A 24837-nucleotide genomic window follows, 5' to 3' on the forward strand; every position below is an offset into this window, starting at 1 on the left:
CAGTATCAGCTTGCTTGGTTGTTTTTATGGTGCCACACTCCATGCAAAGTAAGGATTGTGCATGGGTGTGCACACATGTGATCTTTGCCAGGAGTCTTTCTGGGATGGACCATGTTGTTTTTACTTGCAGTATTCACCTGAACCTAGCAAAATATACCTTAGCCTTTGACTGATGAAAAACAAAACTGTTGTGTGCTGTAAAGTAAAACAGCCTCCTGGTTAAGGGTGTGGTTTATGCAGCCCAACTCTCAGAGTTCAAATGCCAAGTCAGCTACTTTTGTATATTCTGTAGCAAGATGGTGCACTGCTGTGTGCCTCGGTTTCCTCCTCTGTGAAGGGAGATTAATTGTGCCTACTTCATAGGATTGCTGTGAGGACAAAAAGAGTACAAGAGCATAAAGCCCTGCATTCCTGGCAAACAATATGTTTTAACCACTGGTGCTGATGGCCGTGGTGGTCGCATTTGTAGCAGTAGAAGCAGAAGTATTAATAATGAGTATTTGCAGATTTATTAAGAGCCCTGGGTATGTAGCTCAGTGGTAGATCACTTGCCTACCATGTGAAGGCCCTGGGTTCAATCCCAGACTTAACTGTGGTTGAGGTTGTATCATCAAAGAGCCTCAAACTAATCTGCTTTTGATTTCTAGTATTGCTTCAATTGTGTGTGTCCCCCTGCACCCATCCTACCCCTCATTTTCGGGGCTATCCATGAACATTCTTTGCATCTGCCTCAAGCCCAAGGGTCCCCTTTTACCACCCTGATATTAATTTAATGCTCTTAACCATAATGGGTACATAGACCAAAGAATTTATTGTGATAGCATGTTACCTGGGTTCAGTGATCAGTACCTCGTGGATGGCCTAAGAAAGGGAAGCCTAGAAGAGATCTGTTTTTTGACTCAAGCTCCACTATGCCTTTGGACATGATCACCAAATTAATTCATAATCTTAGTCATTGTGTTTTATTTTACCTGTCTGTCTTAAGAAGCATTAAGTTGCTCATAGTAAATATTAAAATTATACCACAATTTGTTAACCCTCTCTTGGCATTTCTCCATTGTTTTAATGTACTGAGGAACCTCGAAGTACAGAATTGGCCCTGCTCAAGAGCCAAGTGGGTGGAGTTCTGGCTCTTGTGAATTGAGAGTAACCGGACAAGTGGTCTCGGAATGAGAAAGCTGAAACGTGTTTCTTGAAATTCTTTGCTGTTTCTCTAAGCCTCCTGCAGGCTTGCAGATTTCTCTCAGGTTCTTTTTTTTCCACCCAAGGGAGCTGGATATAACATGTGCCTAACTGGTAAGAACAGTATCAATCCTTTATTTATGTTTGTATTTGGTAGGGTCTTCAAGACCAGATGTGTTGGGGGCTACCCTCTACTAAATCTAAAAGTCATTCCCTGAACACAATACTGAGCTCAGTACCGCTCAAAAGGTACAGATGGGTTCTTAGTTGATTGCATTGCATATAATAATTTTTATGCTCCCTTAACTCATTGTCTTCTTCTAAACTCCAAATTGCTTTTCTTGAAATATTGTACTAATTTACCTTGTCTGAAATATATAAGCTGTGACTCTTCTTGTTCCCCTCAACCGTCTACACTAGTCCCCAGTTTCTTTATGTAGCTTCTATAGGTACAAAGAGAGAACTAACTTTCTTTCTTTCTTTCTTTCTTTCTTTCTTTCTTTCTTTCTTTCTTTCTTTCTTTCTTTCTTTCTTTCTTTCTTTCTTTCTTTCTTTCTATTAAAGTGATCTGAGGTTATTGAACAACAACAATTTTTTAAAAACCTGAAAAACTTACTGTACCAGAAATTCACTTCATCGAGGCTCAGTTTGCTTTGTCCATGGCCAGCATCCTACATGTCAGTCCAACTGAGAGGGAGCTAGCAGTAAGATTGGTGTTCAACTTGACAAATGAGTGAAATAAGAAGTGAATGGGCGGTCTGGTTACATGAATATATCATCAGGTTTTTTTGCATGGCATTGGGGGGTTGGGGGGTTATATGTTAAAACAGCCTTCATATCAACTCATCTGAATATTTGAGGCATGTTAAAGTATAAAATTTGTAAATAAGTATGTCCTGTATTTTCTTACATCATTAAGTGGAGATTTTGAATGGACTGCTTGCTAGTCATTAACCAGGACAAGATTGAACGTGCTACCTGTTGAAATGCTGAAAGTTTTACATTCCCAGGGAAAGCTACCCAGATGTCACTAGTGTTGCCTGCAAGCATTTGAGGTGGTAGGAACATGTACAAACCTGTGGTTGTTTTGTGTTTTTTTTTTTTTCCTTAATATTTGGAAAATTTGATTGATTTAGAGACTTTGTTCCTTCTGGTAAGAAACATATAATATAAAATGTACTGTTTTAGCCATTTTTATGTGTACCTTTCAGTAACATGAAGTGCATTCATATTGTTGTGTGGTCCATTTCAAGGACTTTTTCATTGTCCCAAACTGAAGTTCTAACTCATTGACTCATTGAACATTAACTCCCCATCCCTCTACCCTGCCAATCACTGTTCTCCTTTCTCTTTTGAATGGGATCATACAGTATTTGTCGTTTTGGCTCCGCCTTATTTCATTTTAGGGAATTCAATTTTGTGCATACATTTTGTATTGTGGGGTGCTGGGTGTCAACTCAGGACTTTCTGCATGTTAGGCAAGCACTCTACCACTGAACTACATTCCTTTATGCATTCGTTTCTAACAGGCTACTTTCAAAGATGGTAATAATTAAGAAACAAACAAACTAAAAAAAAAAAAAAACTATCATTAATCAAAACCCTAAGTATGAAATTCTGCATCCCAAAGGTCTACAGTTGGTTTCACCCTAAGTGACTAAGGTGGTGGGGCATCTTTGAGGAAGAGCTTTGTGTCTGTTGTTGTTATTTAATATTCCCATTATGAGAACATTCCTCATACATGGTAGTTTAAACTTCCTTTAAAGTTCTGCCTTTTTTTGTTTATGATTTCTCTTCCAGTTTGGAGGGTCATTACCTTTTACTGTCTCGCAAGGTCTCAGCAGGGCTTGAGGGAGGTTTTGCCCATCAGTGCTTGTCCTCAGAAGGCTCTCCTATGAAGTAATTGTCTTTAGAAACCAATTTCCTTGGTTTCTCGAACCTGCTCCCACCCCTGCAGCATCTTGGGGTCCTCAATAGAATTTCTAAGAGAGGAAGAACCCCCACCGCCCCCAGGGAGAAATGTCACTGTCATTGGGCAGTAACAATTGTGATATTTAAATATCCGAATTGGAATACTGATCTTCCCATTAAACATGGAAGGAATTTCCTGTGTATTGTCTGAATGTCTTTAGAATGGCTCCTTTAGATGTCTTTTAAGGTGGTTTGTTCTGCTGTGAAGGCTGTGCTGAGCTGCTTGGTGGACTTGGAGATGCAGAGATGGAAACAATGCGCCAGAGTTGGCTTGTGGCTTTTTGTGTGCTTGTCCCTGTTTACCTATTCATAATCAGGATCCCTTCTGCTGTGGCATTGTGAAGTCACATATAATAGCACCTCATTACCCCATCGGGCTGAGAACAAGCACAATGCCTACTTTCTGGACCTTCCATCATTTCATAAAAGATGTAGTTGGTGTGTGTCATGATGACAGAGGTCCACGACTGGAACCACGTGTGGCCGATTCCCCCGGTCTGCCATGTGCTTTGCAAGCTGCAAAGTGCTTCCTCTAGAAAGCAGCTAATCCTGCGCGACTGTCTCCTGCATGTCAGAACCCCCATGCTGCTTTCTTAAGCACTAATTGAAGAGGGAGCCAGTCTGCATCTTGCTCTTGCACATCCTTGTGTCATGAAAATGCCTTTTTCTTTTAAGCAAAATTGAAAGAAAGAAGAGAGAGAGAGAGAAAGAAAGAAAGGGGGGGTGGGAATAAAGGTTGCCATCCAGTGGAGGAAGGAGTAATTTCCAGCTTCATTCAGGAAAACGCTGGCTGAAATATGCTTAACTCTTTTAACTTGGCTGGGGATTTTTTTTTTATCACCATATGGGGCTTTTTTTCGTGATATCCGGAGCCAAATGGGTGCAGTGTGCCTTTAAGGAAAGAGGTGCCTCACCAAACTTCGCTGTAGTTGTAGCACACCGTTTAGGTAGGGAAGGAAAGTGTTAATTTCTTATTTGTACACTTTTTTTCCCCCGACTTCCTTCCTATTCACTTCATTAAATCTAGAGGCAGTTCGGCATGGGAGCCTTCTGTATGTTGAATTAGGGCTCGCACTCTTGCGCAACACGTCACCAGTCGGAAACTGGGGGTTTGCTTCTGTGATTTATTTCATTATTGTGCTGGTAAAAGGTTTGGAAGGGAATTCTTTTATGGGGTAGTACTTTTAGCATTGTATAGCAAGTTTTTTGTTTTGTTTTGTTTTGTTTTGTTTTTTTCTCTTGTGCCCCCCCACCCAGCGCTGAGTTGAGTCAGTTGAGCTAGTTTAATAAATAATCTCTTAAAACAAAAGGACAGTTTATCTCCATGAAGAATTTTCCTGACAAGCAGGAGAAATCTTACTCTACCCTTTAAGTGCGAAAAGCATTGGGAAATATGTAGTGAATTGATTTCCATTAGAAAGAGACCCTCAGCCATCAGAGCCTGACGCACTGCATATGGATGTGGTTGGGGTCTTTGGGGAGGGAGGAGGGAAGGTGTTTTGTAGCTCTCTGCATTCCTGCATAAAGCCTTAATTTAAGGGGAATAATGGTCAGTACTGTGTGTGTTTCCTTGTCATTCCAGGACCTAGATTTAATAACAATCTGCACGTATTAGCAATTGTAATAAACATCTTTCACTAGTTCTGTTTGCAATTTAATTTGTTTTAGCTTCTTAGCTACTCACTGATTTTGAGATTTAAAAGTCCAAATATCACAAGCTTATGCTTTGTTCCCCTTTTTTTTTCACAATTAAAGGGGGTGAGAGTAAAATAGTCTGTTCACAACTTGCCCCCTCTTCCTTTATCCCACTGAAAAGAAAAACAATGAAAAATTTTACAGCATGAAACTGAAAGTGAAGTATCACAGTTGCTCGGGATTTTCTTTAAAGAGAAGAATACAATTGTTTTAAAATATTTGAACCTGAGAACATGCACATTGCTTTTACTTACATGCATCTAATGAAAAAAAAAAATTTTTGTCTTCTGTTTTAAAAATTGTTTGACTGCTCCCAAACCATGCAGCATATTTTTTTTTTTAAAAGCACAAGAATGAGGTATAAAATACAAAAAGAAAGCATACCTTGTTTCTATTTTTAAAATAAAATTTGAATATTAATTTGTTTTCTTATTGGCTTAATTGCTAAAATTCGAGCGAGAATCAGAAACCACCTGAGCTAAAATCTCTAATTCTGCTGCCTGGAATAATAAGGGGGGAAAAAAATATGATAAGTAGTTGTCAATATTAAAACAGGCTGAAGGAGGAAGGCTTCGGGCCTTGTAGTAGGTAGAATGAAACAGCAGATTTGAGTATCCACAATCCTTTCAGTATTAAATTTTCAGTAAAATAAAATTACTTGTATATGAAAACATAGCCTTTCCCAGCTCTCTTTTTTTTCCTGATCAGCTGATGAAGAGACTAGCAGCTCGCTGCTTTGCTGGCTTGTTAATTTTATCCCCACTAACTGTGATTTCCGATAGCCGGCCTGCTGATAGTGGTAAGGTAAATATCCTTTTTCGTTGCCGTCTTGAAGATTCAGTAGAAGTACATCCCAGGCATGTGTAGGTGTGTAACACATCAGAAGCCGGTGTTCTCCGTATTTCTGTGTGCGACTGGGTGCTTGAGGAGAGCAATACCATTAACTGTTGACAGCCTTGCATGCTGTATTTATTATTAGCATGTTCAGCCTCCAAGATATGCGGGACAATTTCCTTTTCTCAGTCTTCGCTTAGCTGCAGTGTGTTTAGCTGTATAGTGGGTGTCCTGCTTTTTAGGCAAATGAATATTAATGAAATAATGTGGAGCTTTTTTTTTTTCTCCTCCTTTCTTTTTCTTTTTCCTCATAACTCATCAGCTCTCGCCTCCTTCATACTGGTTATCTGAACACTGTAGGATTGTGATGGAAATTGTCTTTTGATTATTAAGGCCTAGGCTCAGGCTGTCCCTGAGGATTCTGTCTGTGTGCATGTTGCTTCTATGGATTTGCACATTTGGAGGATACATAGGAAACATTTTTTTAATCCCAGTGGCATTTTTAACATGCCAGGTTGTTTTGTGTTCTGTACCAGGTTTTCTTCACAAAACCTTTCTTTTTGCAGGAGGCATTGTACATAAGTGAAAGAAATTATGTCTGAGCTGTAATCACTCTTTATATTGATTGTTATACTCACATGATCATAAATATTAGCCATGTTTGGTGCTGTGGAGAAATGAAGGTAATTGCCTTATGATTAGAGCTCTTTCAGCTACGAGAAAGGATTGATTAGCATTTGCATACTGGAGGCAATATTGAGAGGCAGGAGGAACAAATAACAACATCAGTTATTTTGTGTGAGAAAGCAATCTCAAAATGTAATTTGAAGATTTTTTTTTTTAGAAAATTTCTTTTTCCATGATCAGATTTTCTTTTATCTCTGTGTGTGTTTTTGTGTTCTTCTCCCCCCCTCCCATTTTTCCCCCTGTATTTTTCTTCTTAAGTTTTGAGACTTACCAGGAAAAAAAAAAAAAAGTTTAAACTTCTGGGTTTGTCACATGGATCTTTTAGCCCTTTATGAACAGGTTTCTTTTATACCTGGTTGTTTTTATAGCTATTTTATTATCTCTCTGCATTAGTGCTGCTGGCTCTGGTTTAAAGCAAGCGTTTGCAGGTAATTGGAAAAAAGTGTTTGTTGTTTGTGAGTGTGTGTGTTCTTTCTTTATCGGGTGATTTAAGTGTGTTTACCAAGGAATGTGGCTTTGTACTTCCCGTTCCCTTGTTTACTAATTGCTACGTTAGAACAAACTCTGGATAGAATTTTGATTTTATGTTGTGAATCATGACTAAATTGATGTAAAACCTTACAGAAGAAAAGGTCAAAGCTTGTCTGATTGTATGGGTGTATTCTTAGGGGAATTTCATTTCCTCACCCACCCCTCCTTGTTTGTTTACCTTTCCTCCTTACTGTAATGAGACAATGAGAGTCTTTTTTCTCATATTGAGCTAAAATTTCATGTGGATTCAGTGATCTTCAGGCACTTGAATGTATAGATGTTTTAATTTTTTTTGTCAGATCTTTACCATGAGTGTCTCAGGCCTTCAACATATTTTGCCTATGAAACAGACTTGGTTTAAAGATGCATTTATCCAATATGGTGGTGGTGGTTTTTTTCTTCTTCCTTCATTGATTACTGTAAACTTCTATTTTTTTTGCTAGTTTCATCTTATTTTATTTATTCAAGATATACATACACACAGTGTGTATGTATATGTGTGTGTGTGTGTATATATATATATATATATATATATATATATATACACATATATACACATGTGTATATGTATATCTTAAATAAATGTATGTAACTGGTCTGGATTATTTTCCTGTCTTGAGTATCTCTCCTTTTGTTTCTGATTAATAGGCCATCGAAGACGGAAATTTGGAAGAAATGGAAGAGGAAGTGCGGCTTAAGAAGAGAAAAAGACGAAGAAACGTGGAAAAAGATCCCGCAAAGGAAGATGTAGAAAAGGCTAAGAAGAGAAGAGGCCGCCCTCCAGCTGAGAAACTCTCCCCAAACCCCCCCAAACTGACAAAGCAGATGAACGCCATCATTGATACTGTGATAAACTACAAAGACAGGTGAGTGCTTCACTCCTTCACCTCCATCATCATCCGCCAGGAGCACTGGTGACACTGCCTAAGCCAGATTCATGAAGCTGCATATGTGGGTTGAAAGGTCTGTCTGTGTGTTTCATGGCTTTCTCTCCAAAGGTGTGAGTCACTTTGTGCCATGTCGGATGGCCACTATTGCTATGTGGTACGATGTTTCACCATGTATTATTAATGAGTTTAGATAGGAAATGAGTTTACATAACAGAATCTTAAATTTAAAGTGGAAAAAGGATCCTTTAAGGACCTCGGAAATGATACCGTTGCTGTCAGAGGGGTTGGGATGATAGAGTGAAATTACTTTTGGAGGTTGACTTGTTAGAGAAAGGAGAATCCTCATGTATTTAAAGTAAATATGTCAAGTCTAAGGCGCTGTTGAAAACCATATCGATGTTTCCTTGAAGTACTGTCCCCTCTGTCCTTCTCACCCTTGGGTTTCTGAGCACTTCTTTGAGTTGTCATCTTCATAATTCTACATAGTCAGCTTGATATTTTAGCACATTCGCCTCTTTTTCATGGAACTTCTGGATTGAGCTGTGAGAATCTGTACTGGACACTTCCCGGGTCATTTTAAACAATGAATAATTATTTGAAAACCAAAACAGACATTTTAAGGTGTCCATCAGCCCTATATAGTAGGCAAACTAGTTAGGCTGCATTTTGGTTAACTGATGTTGGTTAATTGATTTGGTTTCCACTTGATAATCATGTGACAGTGTTTCATTTGAAGATGGCATCTCATTTCTGTTGAAACATAGGAAACCAAACAGATGATTTGGTTTCTAAATTTCGTAGTGGTATTATTCAGTTTTTAGTTACCAGAGATTTTTTTATATTAACCTAGGTGTTTCTCTGTACACCTGGATGTGTTTAACACAAATAAGTAAATTGTGATTTTAGTCTTTCACTGTGGTTTTGGTACATGCATGATACTAAGAAGGGAGAACTTGTTATAAAAATTCAGGAACAAAAAAGTAATAAACTTTCCACCCTGCGGTTTTATTGGTAAGATTTTCTTGGCTGTAAGGAGTTCTCAGAAATGGTGAAGGGGAATGGGTAGGAGAAAACCTTTGTGAAAGGGTCAGAATTTCTTGCCCCTTTTGCCCATCAGATCTCTTAGGGTTCATGCTCTGTTTTTAGTATTTTCCTGAAATTAAAAACAAAACAAAACAAAATCCCCTTTAAGAATTCTGAATTTGCCACCAAGGATCAGCCCCATGACAGTGAGTTTGGATCTGCTGTTCACCAACAAAGGGGAGTGATGGCAGTCCCACAAATCCAGTCTTTGCCCAGAGTGAACATAAAAGACTTCCTCATATAAACCAAGAATCAGAAACTCTGTCTGCCAAGTTTCTGCTCACCCCCAGCTCTGCTTCTAGATTTCCCATAGACAGGAAGCTTGGATTATTACACCTTATTTTATCAGCCCCTGGTGTAAGGAAATTATTACTGAGGAGAGAGTATCACTCTGCACATTCTTCTAGCTTTTTTTTTTTTTTTTTTTTTGGTCTCAGGAGAGTGTAACATCTGTTTCTCTGACCAGATGTGCCTGGATATTTAACAGGCATTTTGTTCATTCTCACAGAGTGAGTCTGGGGGCTGTTGTAATTCTGAGAAGGCCCAAGGATGACTTTGGAGACTTAAAGCTGGGCCTCTGATTCCAGAGTGATGGCTGTGTCTTCCTTTAATGACATAGTAGAGGTCAGTCACTGGTGGACCATGTGCTGCCAAGTGATTGTTTTATTAGGTTTTTGAGGGGGGTCATAGGAGGAGCAAATGTATTTAAAAACCAGTCCATAAAATTTGTACATTTCTTGTCTCCCCAGCCCACCTTTTTGAGAAACTTAAAAACTTAGGGAGTGTGTGGCAGAGTGTGCCCACTCTGCCACACACTCCCTAAAGATGCAATCAACAGGAGTGAAGAAGTGGCCATCCTCTTTATTTGGGCAATGAAGCTGTCAGTTACCACCATCCCCATTACTCCCCACCATCTCCCCTGTATAGAGTGTGAGTTGCCATTCATCACCGTCCCTTTTCTACCTCATTCACATCAACTGTAGCTCCATAGCCCTCGAGTTTGTGACTTGATGGTGTACATGGCTGTAAGCTGACTGCTTTCCTAGAAACCCTCCCAAAATGCAGGGTAGTATAAGATCTATCCTTTTAGCCTCAGTAAAGCATGGTACCCTGGCTTGGAGCGCAGCTCTGCTCTTCACCTACCTGCCTGGTTTTGAATGCTGACTTTGGCTTTCACTAGCTGTGGGACACCTGGCTAACTGACTTGCTTGAGACTCAGTTTCCCTCTGGAATTGTAGTCGTGGATGAGTTAATATCACCCAGGTCCTTTAAACAGTTTAATTATTAATAATCAGCCTTTGAGACTGTGAATGGTTAATCAGGTAGGTGAAGAGACCTCTGAGCACTGTGAAGAAAGTGTCCTTGGGCTGGGGTTGTGGCTCAGTGGTGAGCGCTTGCCTAGCACACGTGAGGCACTGGGTTTGCTCCCCAGCACCACGTACATATAAAAAAAATAAAATAAAGGTATTAACAAATGATACCATGTTTAAAAAAAAAAGAAAGAAAGAAAGAAAGAAAGAAAGAAAGAAAGAAAGAAAGAAAGAAAGAAAAAGAAAGTGCCCTTGCTGATATTGGTTTCCATGGTTTTATTTCCAGAAACAGAAAATGCATTTTCCCTGGGACTGTTGAACAAGTCTTTAGTTATATTGTAGGTAAAGGATATTCAATTATTTTGGCATGCAGGTATTAAGTAGTTTTTCCTTCCCTTTTTTCTGGTTTTATTTACTCATTTGCTTATTTACTTTTTTCTTAAGTTCCTGGGACTCTTTCTGTTAGTGCCCACGTTCAGGCACTTTAGACCATGTACTAAATTTCCCACCACGGAATGTTTCATGTATATTTCATATTAGTGATCCTCTAGAAAAAGCAGTTACTCTATTTATATTTTTTATTTCTCTTACCAAACTTGGTTCTCAAGTAGGAGGCACTCGAATTAGGAGGGCCTTAATTAGATACAGTGTCATATTTTTGGTTCATTTTAGAAAATGCTACTGGGAAATGTACATCTCGCTGTTGAGATTTTTTTTGTGCCATTAAAGTTAGTTACTAATATAGTAACTCAACGTATCTGTCCTCCATCCTATGTCAGCGCCCCGACGGTGGTATAGATTAGCAGTATATTAAATAAGAATTGCCAGCTATATTTAACAGATACATAAGAAGTAATTAGCTCTCATGAGGTAGTTGTTCAAAAGTTCTTGCATGATTCTGGGACAGATGTGTCTTGATTTTTTTATAAAGACCTAAGATAATTCAGTTGTCTATTTATTGCTTTGTATTCAGTGTTGGGTCTCATTTAAAAAAAAAAAAAAAAGAAGGGTGCTTTTTAAAAATGTGACCCTGAAGAACCAGTGATTTTGTGTGATTCATAAATGAGCTGCTACCGGAGGTGGTGCTCGTCTGCTGCTACTGGTTCCCATCATTTAATTTCCCCAAATAGAAAACTTTATATCCAGTAGTACTGGAAGGCTTTGTTTTGACTTGTTTTAGCATGCTTTGTTTTCTGCTTAGTTAGAAGGCTTTACAGAATCATATTCCCAGTTCATCTAATATTTAACCTGTGACTCTATTTCTTTGAAAAGGGATTCATCCCAAATTGCATTCGCGCCATTTAAAATTACCCCTGGGGTGAGATATAGAATAAGATGGTACAGAGTAGGGCTGGGGTTGTGGCTCAGAGGTAGAGCACTTGCCTAGCACATGCAAGGTACTGAGTTTGATCCTTAGCACCACATAAAAAAAACAAAAAGTTAAAAAAAAAAAAAAAACAAATAAAAAGATGGTGCAGAGTAGGGTCTAGGGTAACTATTTCAAATACAGAGGTGTGACTTATTCCTAGTTAGCTAAAGGTGAAAGAGAGACCTAGAGGCATTCTTAAAGTTGGAAAGGACTTTGGCTCTGCTTGGTCCAATCTCTGTGTCCCTCTGCACCTTCTGACAGTCAGAACTCCAGCCTTCCCTTGGACGCTCACTGTTGTAGGAGGCAGTCCATGACACTGAAGGACAGCTCTGAACCCAGTAGTTATTTCCTACATTAAAATAGATCAGCCCTCTGACTTCTTAACTGTTTGTTCTACTTGTGCCTTCAGAGAGTGAATTCAGTCTCATCCAAGAAATGTCGTTTAAAATATATTTATAAGTGGGCATCTCAAGCGCAGGACCTTTTTCAGATTGAAACACCTCCCTTTGCTCTCCGAGTGTGACTTTAGCCCTACTAGTCCACTCCACAGGCACATTCTTCTTTTCTTAGTGTCCCATTTGAAACATGGCACCCAGAACTCCAAAGGTACTTGGGCAGCTGGGGGTGATTACCTTGCTTATTCTGGACACCAAAATTCGCTTAACAGGATGCAGGAGTGTTTTAATTTTTTTTTCAGCAGCCTTGACATAGAGTTAATTTACGTTTAACACATGACTTGGTGAAAATCCCACTCCCCCACCAAACACACATGCAGGTCTTTTCTCAAACAAAAGATGCCCAGGTTAGCCTTGAACTGAGCGTTAAGTTTTTTGACCTATTTATTTTATACTTATCCATGTGTTGTTCCTCCTTATTGCTTTTGGTCTCACTGTTCTTGCCTATTCATGTAACTCTAAATGTATATTCCATTTTTTGAAAAATTATGTATTCTTGCTTTCCTCAATTTTTGTCATCTAAAGATTCAAAATAAATTGTTGAGGTATTTCTAAAGGTCAGAGGACAGGGCTCTATGACATGCCCCTGAAAATCACAGCAGGCTGACATGAGTATACATATCAGTAGTCCTGCAAGTTGATGAACCATCAGTCAACTCATAAGGTCATGCCTCCTTATCACCTACATTTATCTAACCTTTCTCAAGGTTATCAGGAAAGGCTAAAGCCAAGATACAACATGTTTGTAGCCTCTCCAATCGATCTATCAACCCAGAAACCCTGCAGAAAAAGTGAAATGAGGTTAGCCTGCCTGGCTTTTTCTTAGAGACCTCCTACGGGTACCTAATGATGTTATTTATCTTTTCTAAATAGCCCCATGGTATCTGAATAATTTCTTCTAAGTTTTTACCAAGGGTCAACATCAAGTATAATAGTCTCAGGTTTTCTTTCTCATTTTGAAATTGGGACATTTGCTTATCTCCAGTCTTCTGATTCCATTTCCATTCTCTGTGATTTCCTACACATTATTAGCAGAAGCAATCTACACACTCTTTCAGGATGTAATTAGTTTGCAACTGGACACTTGAACTCATTTGAAGCGCCTTGATATGCTCTTTTTATCAACTCTCCTATCAGGAGCTTTGTTCTGCATTTATTAAGCCTTGCTTTTACAGTGCAAGCTTTGTTCTCATTACTGAAGAATCTGGAAGCAGAGTCTGAGTAGAGTGTCCTCACCTCCCCACTCTCCCAATTATATGAAGATGAGTTATTTGCAGGGGTATTCTTCTTGGCACAGAGTGCGGAAGTCAGGTCCAACTTTTTTTTTTTTTTTTTTTTTGGAGGGGTGAGGGTAGCATAAATTGAACTCCGGGGCACTAGACCACTGAGCTATATCCCTAGCCCTGTTTGCATTTTATTTAGAGACAGGGTCTCACTGAGTTGCTTAGCACCTGGCTTTTGCTGAGGCTGGCTTTGCACTCGTGATTCTCCTGTCTCAGCCTCCCCAGCTGCTGGGATAACAGGTGTGTGCCACCACGCCCAGCTCAGGTCCAGCTTTGAAGAGGGATGCAGTGATCACTGCTGGCACAAAGTGGGGCCACAGGGATGGCAGCCACGCAGTTCCTTGCCTCCCTCTCACTCTTCAGACTCTACTCTTTCCCAGGCTGGGCCTATGTTCCTCCTGCCTCTGATGGTAATAAGGCTGATGGTATCTCTAGGAATCCCAGTAGGCCTCAGCTTGTTCTGAATTTAGCTCTCCTTTCATTGGGGGAAATCATTCATTCATCTTGGAAATGTTTCCCACATTGTCATTCCCAGCCACAAAGCCAGCACTCCAGGCACGTGCCCCTGCAAGTTCGCCACACAGTGGAGGGCAACACTCTTGTCCTGATGTCCTGCATTGGGCCTGGGGAATTCAAGGAAGGCAAGGTCATGTGAGCCCCATTATATGAGGATACAATGGCCATATGTGGAATTTATGGTCATTTGGGGGAAGGGGGAATATTAGCCCATTATAATGACTTTCTTCTGAGAAAATAAAGGCAATAATTTCATTCCATTCTAGTACCTTTTTTTTTAGGATTTGGTGTTTTATACATCTAATTGTACTAGTAGTACTTGTTTAACTCCTGTACACACTGGATAATAACCTGTAGTATTTCCCTTATTGTAAGACTAAGTTACTATTTTTGAAGGCCTACTTATAATCAACCCATTCTCCAGAAGGGCTAGACTCTGATTAAAACAAAATGTTAACTTGCTCCAAGGTTTTCTCTCCAAAGATCCCACTAGAAGCGCATTTAGGTCTCTCCTGGGTTGAAGACTTGCTCACATTGATTATTATCATAAGGCTTCAATCCAATGAACTGTTCATACCAGCGTTCACTCTCTTTCTGAAAACAGTACCACACATGTGAGAACCAAATCTGTCATTATTTAGCATTCTTTGTTGTTTTTGTTTCGCTTAGAAAGAAAAAAATGAAGTACAATCAGATTTCTGACTTTATGTGTACTCTTTACCAGAATGATTTGAAATTATTCTGTTAGAATTCCCTTTGTTCGGAACCTGGTGTCCCCATTGAGTTGTAATCTCAGACTCAGATCATAGAATCAGTCCTGTCTGTCTCTGCATTGTTTAAGCGTATTCTGTAAAGTGCCTGGCAGAGTGTTAGTCGTTCCCAGGCTTGTCTTCCTTCACTATTACGTTTTCTAGATGACATGGTCTGCTTCCGATTCCAGATCCTCTCAGCCAATATCATCATAAGCCTGAAGTCCCAAATGTGAAACCAGAAGTTTTCCCAGTTCTGGGCCTTATTTCTGACATACACTCAGAATCCTCTCCAAGGAGCTCCTTCCTCTGCCTCCACTCAGGCCATCTTCATTAGGTTCTTTCCCCCTTGGCTGGGCCCAGGACATCTGCTGTCTGTCTGTGTGTCCTGCCTACAGTCCGTTCCTCATCCTGCCTTCTTTCTGAGGCACGTGATCTGATCATGTCATCCTCTTAAGAACTTTCAGCTGTGTGTGGTGCTTGGAATCCCAGTTGCTTGGGAACTTGAGGCAGGAAGATCACAAATTTGAGGCCAACCTGAGCAAGCTAGCAAGCCCCTGTTTCAAAATAAGGAATAAAAAGGACAGGAAATATAGCCCAGTGGTGGAACAGCCCTGGGTTCAGTCCCCTGGGTTCAATCCCTAGTACCATACACACACAAAAAAAAATAACAGTTAGAATTTTTAATAGCTTTCCCTAATATAGGAAAAACACTTTCACCTTCTGAACCTAACCTTGCCAGCTTTGTTTTCCAGCGTGTTCCTGGTCTTCTGTGTACCTTCAACATTCCCATTAATTCTGTATATTTGGAATATAGCATGCACTTTCACGCCTCCGCTCCACAGTTCTTGCTGGTCCCTCTCTGAAGGCCTTGGCCTCAAAGGCAGAGTGAGGCAGCAGCTCTGTGGAGGGCGGGCGTAGGCCATGTCTGCCACAGGGTGCCGTCTTTGCCTAGAGTAAGATCTAGATGGGACAGAGGGTTTTTCTAGGATGTGTCCAACCTGACAGCTGCTCTCTGCCACCACACAAAGGAACACGCACATCACAGTGTCAAAAATCCTCATCTGAAGAGGCCTGTAGAAGGGCGAAGCCCTCAGGTGGCAGCTTATTTTCATTTCCAGTTGAAGATCACTCATTCAGTGATCCCTTCAAAAAGAACAGAGTTCTAGGAAGCAGAGCTGCCTGCTTAGTTGGTGTTCGGAGGCTGAAATTGGCTGATGCTTGGAACACCCTCTATATGCTGGCTGCTGTACCAAAGCCGCTTTATCCTACTTAATGTCACCAGCCACTCTCTGAGGTAAGTATCATCCCCATCATAAAAATGAGGTGCCAGATGCAGATGGGGCTGACATCACCTTTGCAGGATCTCACAGACCTCTAGCAAGTGGTCACCAGTCCTCCATTGCTTCTCGAACCATGGATGGGATATGTGTGGAGGGAAATATGGGGCTAAGGGAACAGGACAAAGTGGGAAAAGTCCAGAGAGGTTAGGAAATACATTTCCCCTCAGTTTTGGAGAATTGTGTATTTCTTCAGATGGAGGTTTCAAACATCACCCTGTGTGATCTTCCCAACCAAAAAGACAGATGAGGAGACAGGCTTGGAAAGGGAAGTGAGTTCTCCAGGCGGCCCAGCCTGGGAGGAAGGAGCCAGGTGGGGAGGAGGATCCAGGTCTTCTGACTCTAGTGTTCTTTCTACTCTACCACAGGTGTAACGTGGAGAAGGTGCCCAGTAATTCTCAGTTGGAAATAGAAGGAAACAGGTCAGGATCTGTCTTGTATTCCCATGCCTCTGAATACAGGTATCCCTTGGTACAAGAATGAACCAATTCAAGGAATCAGCCTTTGGAAGCAAAATTTTCTGGTCGCCTCTCAATTGCCCCTACATGGAGAGTGGGGGGAATGCCGGCACAGATATTCATAGACATCTGTCATGCTTTTGAAGTTGTTTGTGCTGTGTTTTAGTCTGTGCATGCCTCTCAAAGGTGGTGGGAACCATCTACAAGTCGGCCCCCATGCAGCAGCTCAGAGATGGCTTTCCCTGCCTCCCCTCCCACCACAGCCTGTGGTGTGTGTTCCGTGGGTCTCCTGGCTCTGTGCTTGGTTTAGAAGCTTAATGCAGAACACCTGTGGTGGCTTGATCCCGTGCAACAGGAAGCGGCGTGCCTGGTCACGCTGTTCTGCATTCTGGAGTGGATCTGGGGGTGTGCAGCCCCGCTGCTGAGTTGCCTCCTGTGTGTACGCTGGCTTGGCTTTCTGGGTGTGACTGCTGGGCCTGCCTGTCGCGTAGGGAGCTGAGCATTCTAGGCCAGTCTGTCTAACCTTTGTGCACCTTCGCTTCAGTTGGATGGGAAGCAGGAATGCTTTCCCCTTAGAGAGGTTATGAGAACTGGGTGATGTTGGGTGAGAGAGAGAGATGGGCACGCCTGATACACCAGGGTGAGAAGTTGCTATCCACATTTGAAACCAGCTTTTCTTTGCCCTCTTCAATCAGGCTGTCCTTTTTGGAAATATTGGTACATTGCTTTACCATCCATATTCCAGCTTTGTCAATTCTCGTAACATCCTTTACACCACTTTGGTTTTCTTCCCTAATGCTAGAAGGAAAGAACTGAGGCTGTAGCCTGTTTTTCAGGATGAATACTGACCACCATTTATGGTATTCCTCTTTATATAAGGAGTTATGAACTGTGGGTGATTTGTACCTACCAGGGCATGTGTGGAGACGAAACTGGTGAACAAGATTGACAATTTCTAATGTTTTTTTTATTGCTGTTCAGTAAACAATGATTAATGCTATAGAAACTAAACATACAAACCTTAGTGTCTACTGAGAAAATGGCCCCATTTTTGCCATTATGGGGGAGGGGAACAAAACTCAGTCTGGATTTGCATTTGGAAATTGAAACAGCAAACACTTGACTTTTGTAAGTTTGGACAGTTTAAATAAAGGGATTGATTGGTGGGCACATCCACCTCCACCACCTAGAATGGAGCCTGATGACCTTAGTACCATGACACAGGCTAAGCACCCATCCCCATGAGCAAGGACCGCCCCAGATCCTTTTTCACTTGCCCCTTTTCCACTCCTCCGTCATGGTGGTCATGTGACCATGTAAAGTGGATTAATAACTTTAAAGGGTATTGCAAGCTCCCAATGTCATGCCTGGGCTTTTTGAGGGCAGTTAATATAACTATGTACTTAGGACCTAGATAAATCCATTTTCACTAAGTACATTCAAACTGTCATTTCCAGAGGCGGAGCAGGGGGTTTGGTGCCTGCCTCCTCAGGGCTTTTTGGAACCTGTCTTGTCCCTAATTGTCACACATGCTTCCTTTCCCCATAAGCCTGAGCTGACAACATGATGTTCAGAGACTCTGTTATGATGAATTAACCTTTCCTTCAGAGAAGTTGTTTTTTTTTTTTTTTTTTTACTCTTCATGTGTTCCAAATCACTAAGCATTTTCTGTGTCAGTCTCAAGTTTTGAAAATGGTGAAAATAAATAAATAAAATAGAGTGCTGTAAAGCTCAGATGGAAAGAGCTATATGATAAGTATTGCAGGCTGAGGATGTAGCTCGGTGGCAGAGTGCTTGCCCGGGAGGCACCAGGCAATAGGTTCCATTCTCAGCACTGCAGAAGAAAAATAATAATAATAATGCAGACCTAGTATGAATAAGGTTTATGTGTGGAGAGGAGCGGTGGGGTGAGATGGGACAGGAAGAGGAAAAAGTTCAAGTCCACTTGAGGTGGAACAGGAGTTGCCCAACTAGAATAGGCTGAGGGGGGTGGAGGATCAGAGACCATGTGCTTGGTACATGGGTGTAGGCAACCATAGAAATATGGAAAGCAGACTTCCTCTAGAGACCACAGATAGCCCAGTGTGACTAGGTGACTGGTTTAAGGTAGCAGGGAGACAGCAGGGGACAAGGCTGGAGAGGCAGAAGAGCCGATCTGAGGGATGCAGGTGTTATCTTCCAGGACTGGGGTCTCTGAGCACCTTCAGTACTGTCAAGGGCTCTGTTTTGAGGAGACAGACAAGGGACATGGGTGCACTCATGTGTGGAAATAGCACTTTGATAGCGGAAGATGGAGTAAAGGAGGCATCAGTTAGGGGCATGGTAGGTGGAAGAGGATACTTCCTTCAAATAAGGAAGTGGCAATGGGTAGGAAGACGTACTCCAGGTATGAATGATAGGTTTGGGGCACACTGAATATGAGCAGAGGGTTTAGATAACTTGGCTTTCTTTTCTGAGTGATAAGTGAGTGGTAGTAATGTTTAAAGGAGTGTATATGCAAAGAGGGTTGACGTGTGTGAGGTATGGTAGATACATGTGTGCACACATGTGTATGTAGTAACCCAGCCCCACATATTCCACAACAGGAAACCTAAATTCTCTCCATGGCTGGCTTTTAACAGACCTTGCCATTGTGATTATGTCATTAGTATTGACCACTCCTTCAGGATCAGCCAACGAAGTCTTTTAGACAGAATTTATTTTTAGCATCTTTGGCACCAAACATTCTGTTTTCCTTTAAATGGGGGAGGCAGACTGCTATGACAGTCTATCATGCCCAAGCACCTTTGCCTTTAGCAGCTCTAATTAGATTACAGAGAAATTGCTGTGAAACAGCAGTGCAATCAAGTGGATTTTTAGGAAATTCCAGCTCTAGGTGAAGAGCTGTTCTTTGTTCATTCTGTGTATCAGACACTCTGGACCCAACATTGGTTTGACAGTTTGCCCTGTGAAGTAGTAGCCTAGTGAGGTCAAAGCCTGGTCCCTTGGCTGGGATAATGCCTCCCAGAATGTGGTCTTCCAATGTTACACTCTAGCTCCCTCTTGCAGAGTCCCAGTTCAGTCAGAGACTGGGGAGCCTTACTAGGAAGTGAGCTTTTTAACTCTGTTTCCCAAACTCATCTTGACCAGTGAACCTTCCTTTCAAGGTACACCATTAATCATCTCTTAAGCAGGTGTGCTGTGGAGCACACTTTGGGAAGTACTGAATTAGAGCTCAGATATGACATTTCGTCCAGAGAGAATCTACTCATGGAAATGTGGGTTTCAGTGCTTTATTTTGCCCTCATTACAAATACTGGTTCTTTAACTGCTTACTGGAACAGGCTACTGTGACTCCTGGTGACTTGACACTTATTTATGGTGCTCAGCCAATTATACCCACATACAGCAGGTGGGTAACCCACAAATATACTTAGTCCGTCTGCTTTCAGAGGCATAGAAAGCCTCCCCTAGCTTCCAACATTACCCTATCCCTGAAGGCCCTTTTCCCGGGGTCTCTGCCTCTCTTGCTCCAGACCAGCACCTGCACTAATGATCCTTCTTGGAGGGGAAGGAGTCCTGGATAGAAATACCAGAATGGATTTTTTTTTTTTAAACTGGGCAGATAAACCGTGTTCAAAACCATTTCTTAAATATTTTGATTAAAATAATGGATTGCTCTGAGAGAGAGCAGTTACAGTTATTTGGGTATATGTGTTCTTATATTTTCACAGGAAGCCTCTTTTTCCCTACTTAGATTTACCACTAATATGTCTGTCTTAAGAGTTTACTAAATTGGCCATTGTAGAAAAGCGGTGCTCTGGTACCTGCCATAGCCCACCCTTTGAACAAAGCAGTCTTTTGGAGGTGGGCACAGATGGAAAGGTATTTGATTTTGTCTGCAAAAGCTTTGTGCTTTTGAGTTTGGTCACAATTGAGCCAAAAGCTTCAAACCATTTTTGCCATTAAGGAATGGAGACACAGCACAGATAAAAGGAGAGAATATTCAAGTAGAAGGGGGACTTTCTGTCCTGACACTTTGGAAGGAAAGCATAAGCGGGGTCTCCAAGATGAGGTGGCGAAAGTGAGCAGTTGGCTGCCCAGGGAGGCAGCAGCCCATTTAGCCGTCATGTTTAGACAGAGGACAGTGAGAATTCCAAGCTTCTACCTGCTATTAGGAAATGTCAAGTTAAGGGAAAAAGGGGAGGAAACTAGACGTCTTCAGTCAATATTTCTAAAAGTCAAGTGATAGGTGGTAAATCTCAAAAATGTCTACTCAAAATGCTTGTCAAAAAAGATAAAAACTAACAACAACAACAAAAAAAACAACAACAACAAAAAACCCTTTTCTAAAGCTCATGTCCTTTTGCAAGCACCCGTGACTGGTAAATGCAGCAAGAGAATTCTGAAGAAATAGCTAAGAATTTTGTACAATAGGTTCTTATGGTTGCACTATCTTAGGTGAAATATTAATGTAGTTATTTTGTTTATTTGGCTCTACTGGTAGCATTAAAATGGTGCCAGTTGGCAAAATGTGCTGTCCTTGTTGATACAATAAATGTTGGTCATATGACCTTTAGATAATTCATTTAAGAAAAATAAAACTGGATTCTTTACCTTGAGCATGTTTTTCAAGAAGGTAACCAAATAAGTCTTGAGACCAACTTTATGGATAGTATGGTTCTAAATTACATTTGATTATAAATCTTCATTTGTTGAGTTAGAGTCCATTATTAATGTTTTTTTTATGCTTTGGCATATCTCCTCTGGTCCTTTTCTATGTCTGTTTAAAAACCATGAAGTTGTCCTTCACTTACAATTTTATAGCCTGTGGGTGTTTTTTTTTTTTTTTTTTTTTTTAATGTCATAACAAGCATTTTTTCCATTCTTTAAAAGCACACAACTGTAGAATCCCTAGCATTCCATTTCTCTGGTCCTTTCTCTGGTTGTTAAACATTCCAGCTGCTTTGAATCATTTAATTAATTTAAATAATCCTCTGATGGACATCTTCATGTCTACATCTTTTATCTGTTGCAGCCTAGAGTAAATGACAGAAGTTAAAAGTATGCTTCAGAGTGTGTAAAATCCTGGGGCTAGTGGGGCCTTAACATCTCCTGACATCTCTCTAGCTCTGCCTCACATTAGCTAGATGGACCTTTTTTTTTCTTGGTAACTGAGGAACATAATGTAGTGAGTCTGTCTTGATCCTTAGGGGGATTTTAACAACTACCAATTCCACAACCGAAAACAGATCTATCCCCATCCTGCTGTTTTGTTGTTGCTTCTCCTGTGCTTCAAGAGCCTTGGAGGTCAGGTTCCAAGTTTGTTATGAATTCTCAATCAGACGAGATGTCTGTAGTGAATACTGAGTGTTTGCAACACCTGTTTTGGAACCAACTCAGGTTTCCGAGTCTTCTCTGGATAAGGGGTTGCCACTGCGCTCTTGGGGAAGTTCTTCAGCAGTCTGTATTCAGCTCCATAGGATTCTGATCCTGGAAAGCATTGTTTTTCACCTGCTGCCCTAAAATGTTGACCCAGCTTTTAAACAACTTTTCTCCCCATATGATTTTCTATGTATGATTCCTTCAGGACTGTAACTTTTCTGTGAAATTCTTTTGACCCCAAGTGAGTATTCTAAATCATGACATCATTTTCTTATGGAGTGAAGAGAGTTACATTTTTACCTTTACCAGTTATTGTAGATAAAACTTATTTCAGCTTTGGTTAAAGATCTCTTTTTCAGAATTATCTATTTGAAATTGTCAGTCAATCAGTTTGGGCAGGTAAAAAATAAATAAATAAAATGGAGGAGAAAAAATAAAAGACCCTCATCCAGTATCAAATTTCTTGCATTGTACTTTTGAAAAAAAAAAAATCAAAAGACATAGCAATCAGTACATTCAAGGAATAGGTTTTCTTAGCCGGTCTTTAGCATGGCTGAACTATACCTAAAATGTCATCAGTGGTAAAGCTGATAATTATGTGAAGTGTATAATATATGCAGTCTCCATTTTTACAATCATTTTGGATAGATATGAAAATATTGCCTTTTGCTTTGTGGAGGTAATGGGAAAAAAATTGGTTTCCAGATGAAGCATAACAAATTAAATCTTAGTAGGGTGTGTGGGTGGGCTGTGCATGCAGGGCTTGCAAACCATCATTTGCAAGTGGTCCATAGGCTTTTCCATCTCACACATATGACCTCTTGGCATGTCCCTGTGCCTGTTCACCTTGCTGGAGAGACAAGGTGCTTGGCACTCACACCTGAAAATTATTAAATCCAATAAATTTGTACTGCCTCCACAGCCCTTTCTTAGCAGAGTCACACTTTGTAATCTGGAATGGGTCATTGTATGAAATGAATCTGAAATCCAAACCTTCCGAGGACCCACCATGGGTAGCAATGTACTTCAAGGTAGCAATTTATTTAGGCCTTAAATTGTATAAAATAACATAATGGAAAATACCTGGAGGGGAGGATAGTGTTTCAACAAAATCAGATCACCTTCTGTAAACCGTTATACAATTAGTCCATTGTTTTATAGTTTAAATTTAAAAAAAAAAAACTTTCTGGCACTGAAAAACAGTTTGAAAAGCCTTTGCTCGGCTCCAGTTTGAGAAGGAAATCCCAGGAAATTCAAAACTGTGTCAGGCTGCTTTACTTCCTTTTTTTTTTTTTAATTTAACCTGTAATTTTGAATAAAAGCAAGTTACTGTTGCAATCCATTAGCAAATGTTTCTGCCACCTGAGTTCATTTTGTTGGTTATGTGAAAGCTATATGCTGCCTAGGACCCCAGACTTTCCTGTCTGTGATACCAGAGGAGCCACTGCTCCGGCAGGAATGGGGAAGGGTTTGCTTACATGTAAAATATTTGCACCCTGTGGGAAGGAGAGAAAAACACAGAAGAATGGACTTCTGAGCGGTGAGGTACCAAGAGTTAAATATAATTGGGAGAATTTCCTCCATTTTTGTAGAGAATGGCTTCTTGATCCTGGGTAGATCATGAGGTATTTGAAGAAGGAAAAAATCATAAAGAAACTTCCAACCATGGAATGAGAGATGGGTCCAGGCTGGTGACCTGGAATGGGTCATAAAGAAGGGATTGGTCATACTGCCATAGCAGAGAAGTTGGCCAGTAAGACAAACTGGGGAGCCACATCCTGGTGGGCACTTAGATATTTGAATAATAAAGGAAGCAATGTAGTCAAGACAGCTTTCTTGGGTGGCTTCTGGGTTGTTCTTTTGCCCGTGTCCTCTGTTCTTAGGAGGGGGGAAAAGTAGAATAGGAGGATCGAATCCAATGGAACTTTATTTTTGAAACAGAATAAATTTGTTTATTTCTCATTTTACAGTATTGGCACACAGGCTGAGAACATTCAGCTCTCTCCTTTATGAGCACGGATAACTCCAGACTTGTCTCCTTATAGGGTCTGGGAGTTCTAGGGCCCAGGGACAGAGACAGCAGACCAAGATTGCTATTGCCACCGCGCCTCTCTTATTGCACTCTTGGTCTATACCACTTACTTTTTAATTTCAGCAGTAGCACAGTTGAAATGAAGGGTATGTCCATCACAGGTGTACAAAGCAAAAATGTGCTTCTAATCTCTCAATAGAAAAATGACACCATCTGTTGGCAATGTAGAAAATGACACTAAAGATGCCATGGAGGGTCAGGTGCTAAATCTGTGATTACAAAGAGGCCTGACTTTTGGGTTGATGCTAGGTTATAAAGAATGCTAATTATAAAGAAGCCACTCCGAGAAAAATGACTATCTATAATTCTTCCCAATTGCCTTTCCTATGTTTACCTATTTGAAATAGGTAAAATGTTTGTGTGTATAAATCTCAGAATGGTAGAAAAATATATCAGGAATCGTGGCCCTGTGTTGAAGGTGATAGTAAATAAAATCATTTGGGCCACATACTACATGGCATAAATTACAGAAATACAAATGCATGCGTTTCTCAACCTGCAGCCGGTGGGGGGCGGGGGGCAGGAGGGTGAAAGAACACCTTGATTCTTGCCACAATAATGTAAAAATCCAATTCCCTAGTCTCCTTTTTACAAACCTCTTATTTGCCCCCGATTTTAGTATTCATGAGGCCCATATATGCATTAAAAAACAAAACAAAAAAAAAAACAGTGACCCAGTATAGCAGAAAAACTGGCCCATCCCTTTGACAGAGGATTTTCGGTTAATTTATGCAGGCCCCTTTTGCACTTCAGCTTTTCCCCCGCTGGTTGCTAGGCAACCACTTGAGTTACTGCGCATGCCTCTTTTATGATAACTGTCATTATGATTATTTTTTAATTGTACAACTGGGACTGTGGGTTAAAACAGCATATTGTCACTCATGCTTTGCCACTGCCTTCCCGCATTCCCACACACTCCTGGAATCACCTGAAATCTACATGGCAGTGATTTATGATTTTTTTTGTTTTGTTTTGTTTTGTTTCCGGCTGCACAAAGGAACTAGAGATGGCATCATAAAGGGAGAGCG

The 24837-nt window shown here is 40.7% G+C and overlaps 1 protein-coding gene across 12 annotated transcripts in view; it reads left to right on the plus strand.

The window, feature by feature from the left end:
- The window catches only part of Smarca2 (SWI/SNF related BAF chromatin remodeling complex subunit ATPase 2), a 164947-nt gene that overhangs the window by 129739 nt on the left and 10371 nt on the right, over window positions 1-24837 (plus strand). For 10 of the 12 annotated variants that reach the window (XM_026406458.2, XM_026406466.2, XM_026406461.2 and 7 more), the window contains 2 exons: window positions 7549-7766; window positions 16264-16317. In XM_026406458.2, the coding sequence (XP_026262243.2) occupies window positions 7549-7766; window positions 16264-16317 (272 nt within the window). Of the gene's footprint in view, window positions 1-5556; window positions 5653-7548; window positions 7767-16263; window positions 16318-24837 lie in introns of those variants that run through there. The other 2 variants (XM_026406469.2, XM_077797020.1) reach the window with 2 other exon arrangements.

The sequence above is a fragment of the Urocitellus parryii genome, chromosome 4, assembly GCF_045843805.1.
Source record: "Urocitellus parryii isolate mUroPar1 chromosome 4, mUroPar1.hap1, whole genome shotgun sequence".
NCBI lineage: Eukaryota > Metazoa > Chordata > Mammalia > Rodentia > Sciuridae > Urocitellus > Urocitellus parryii.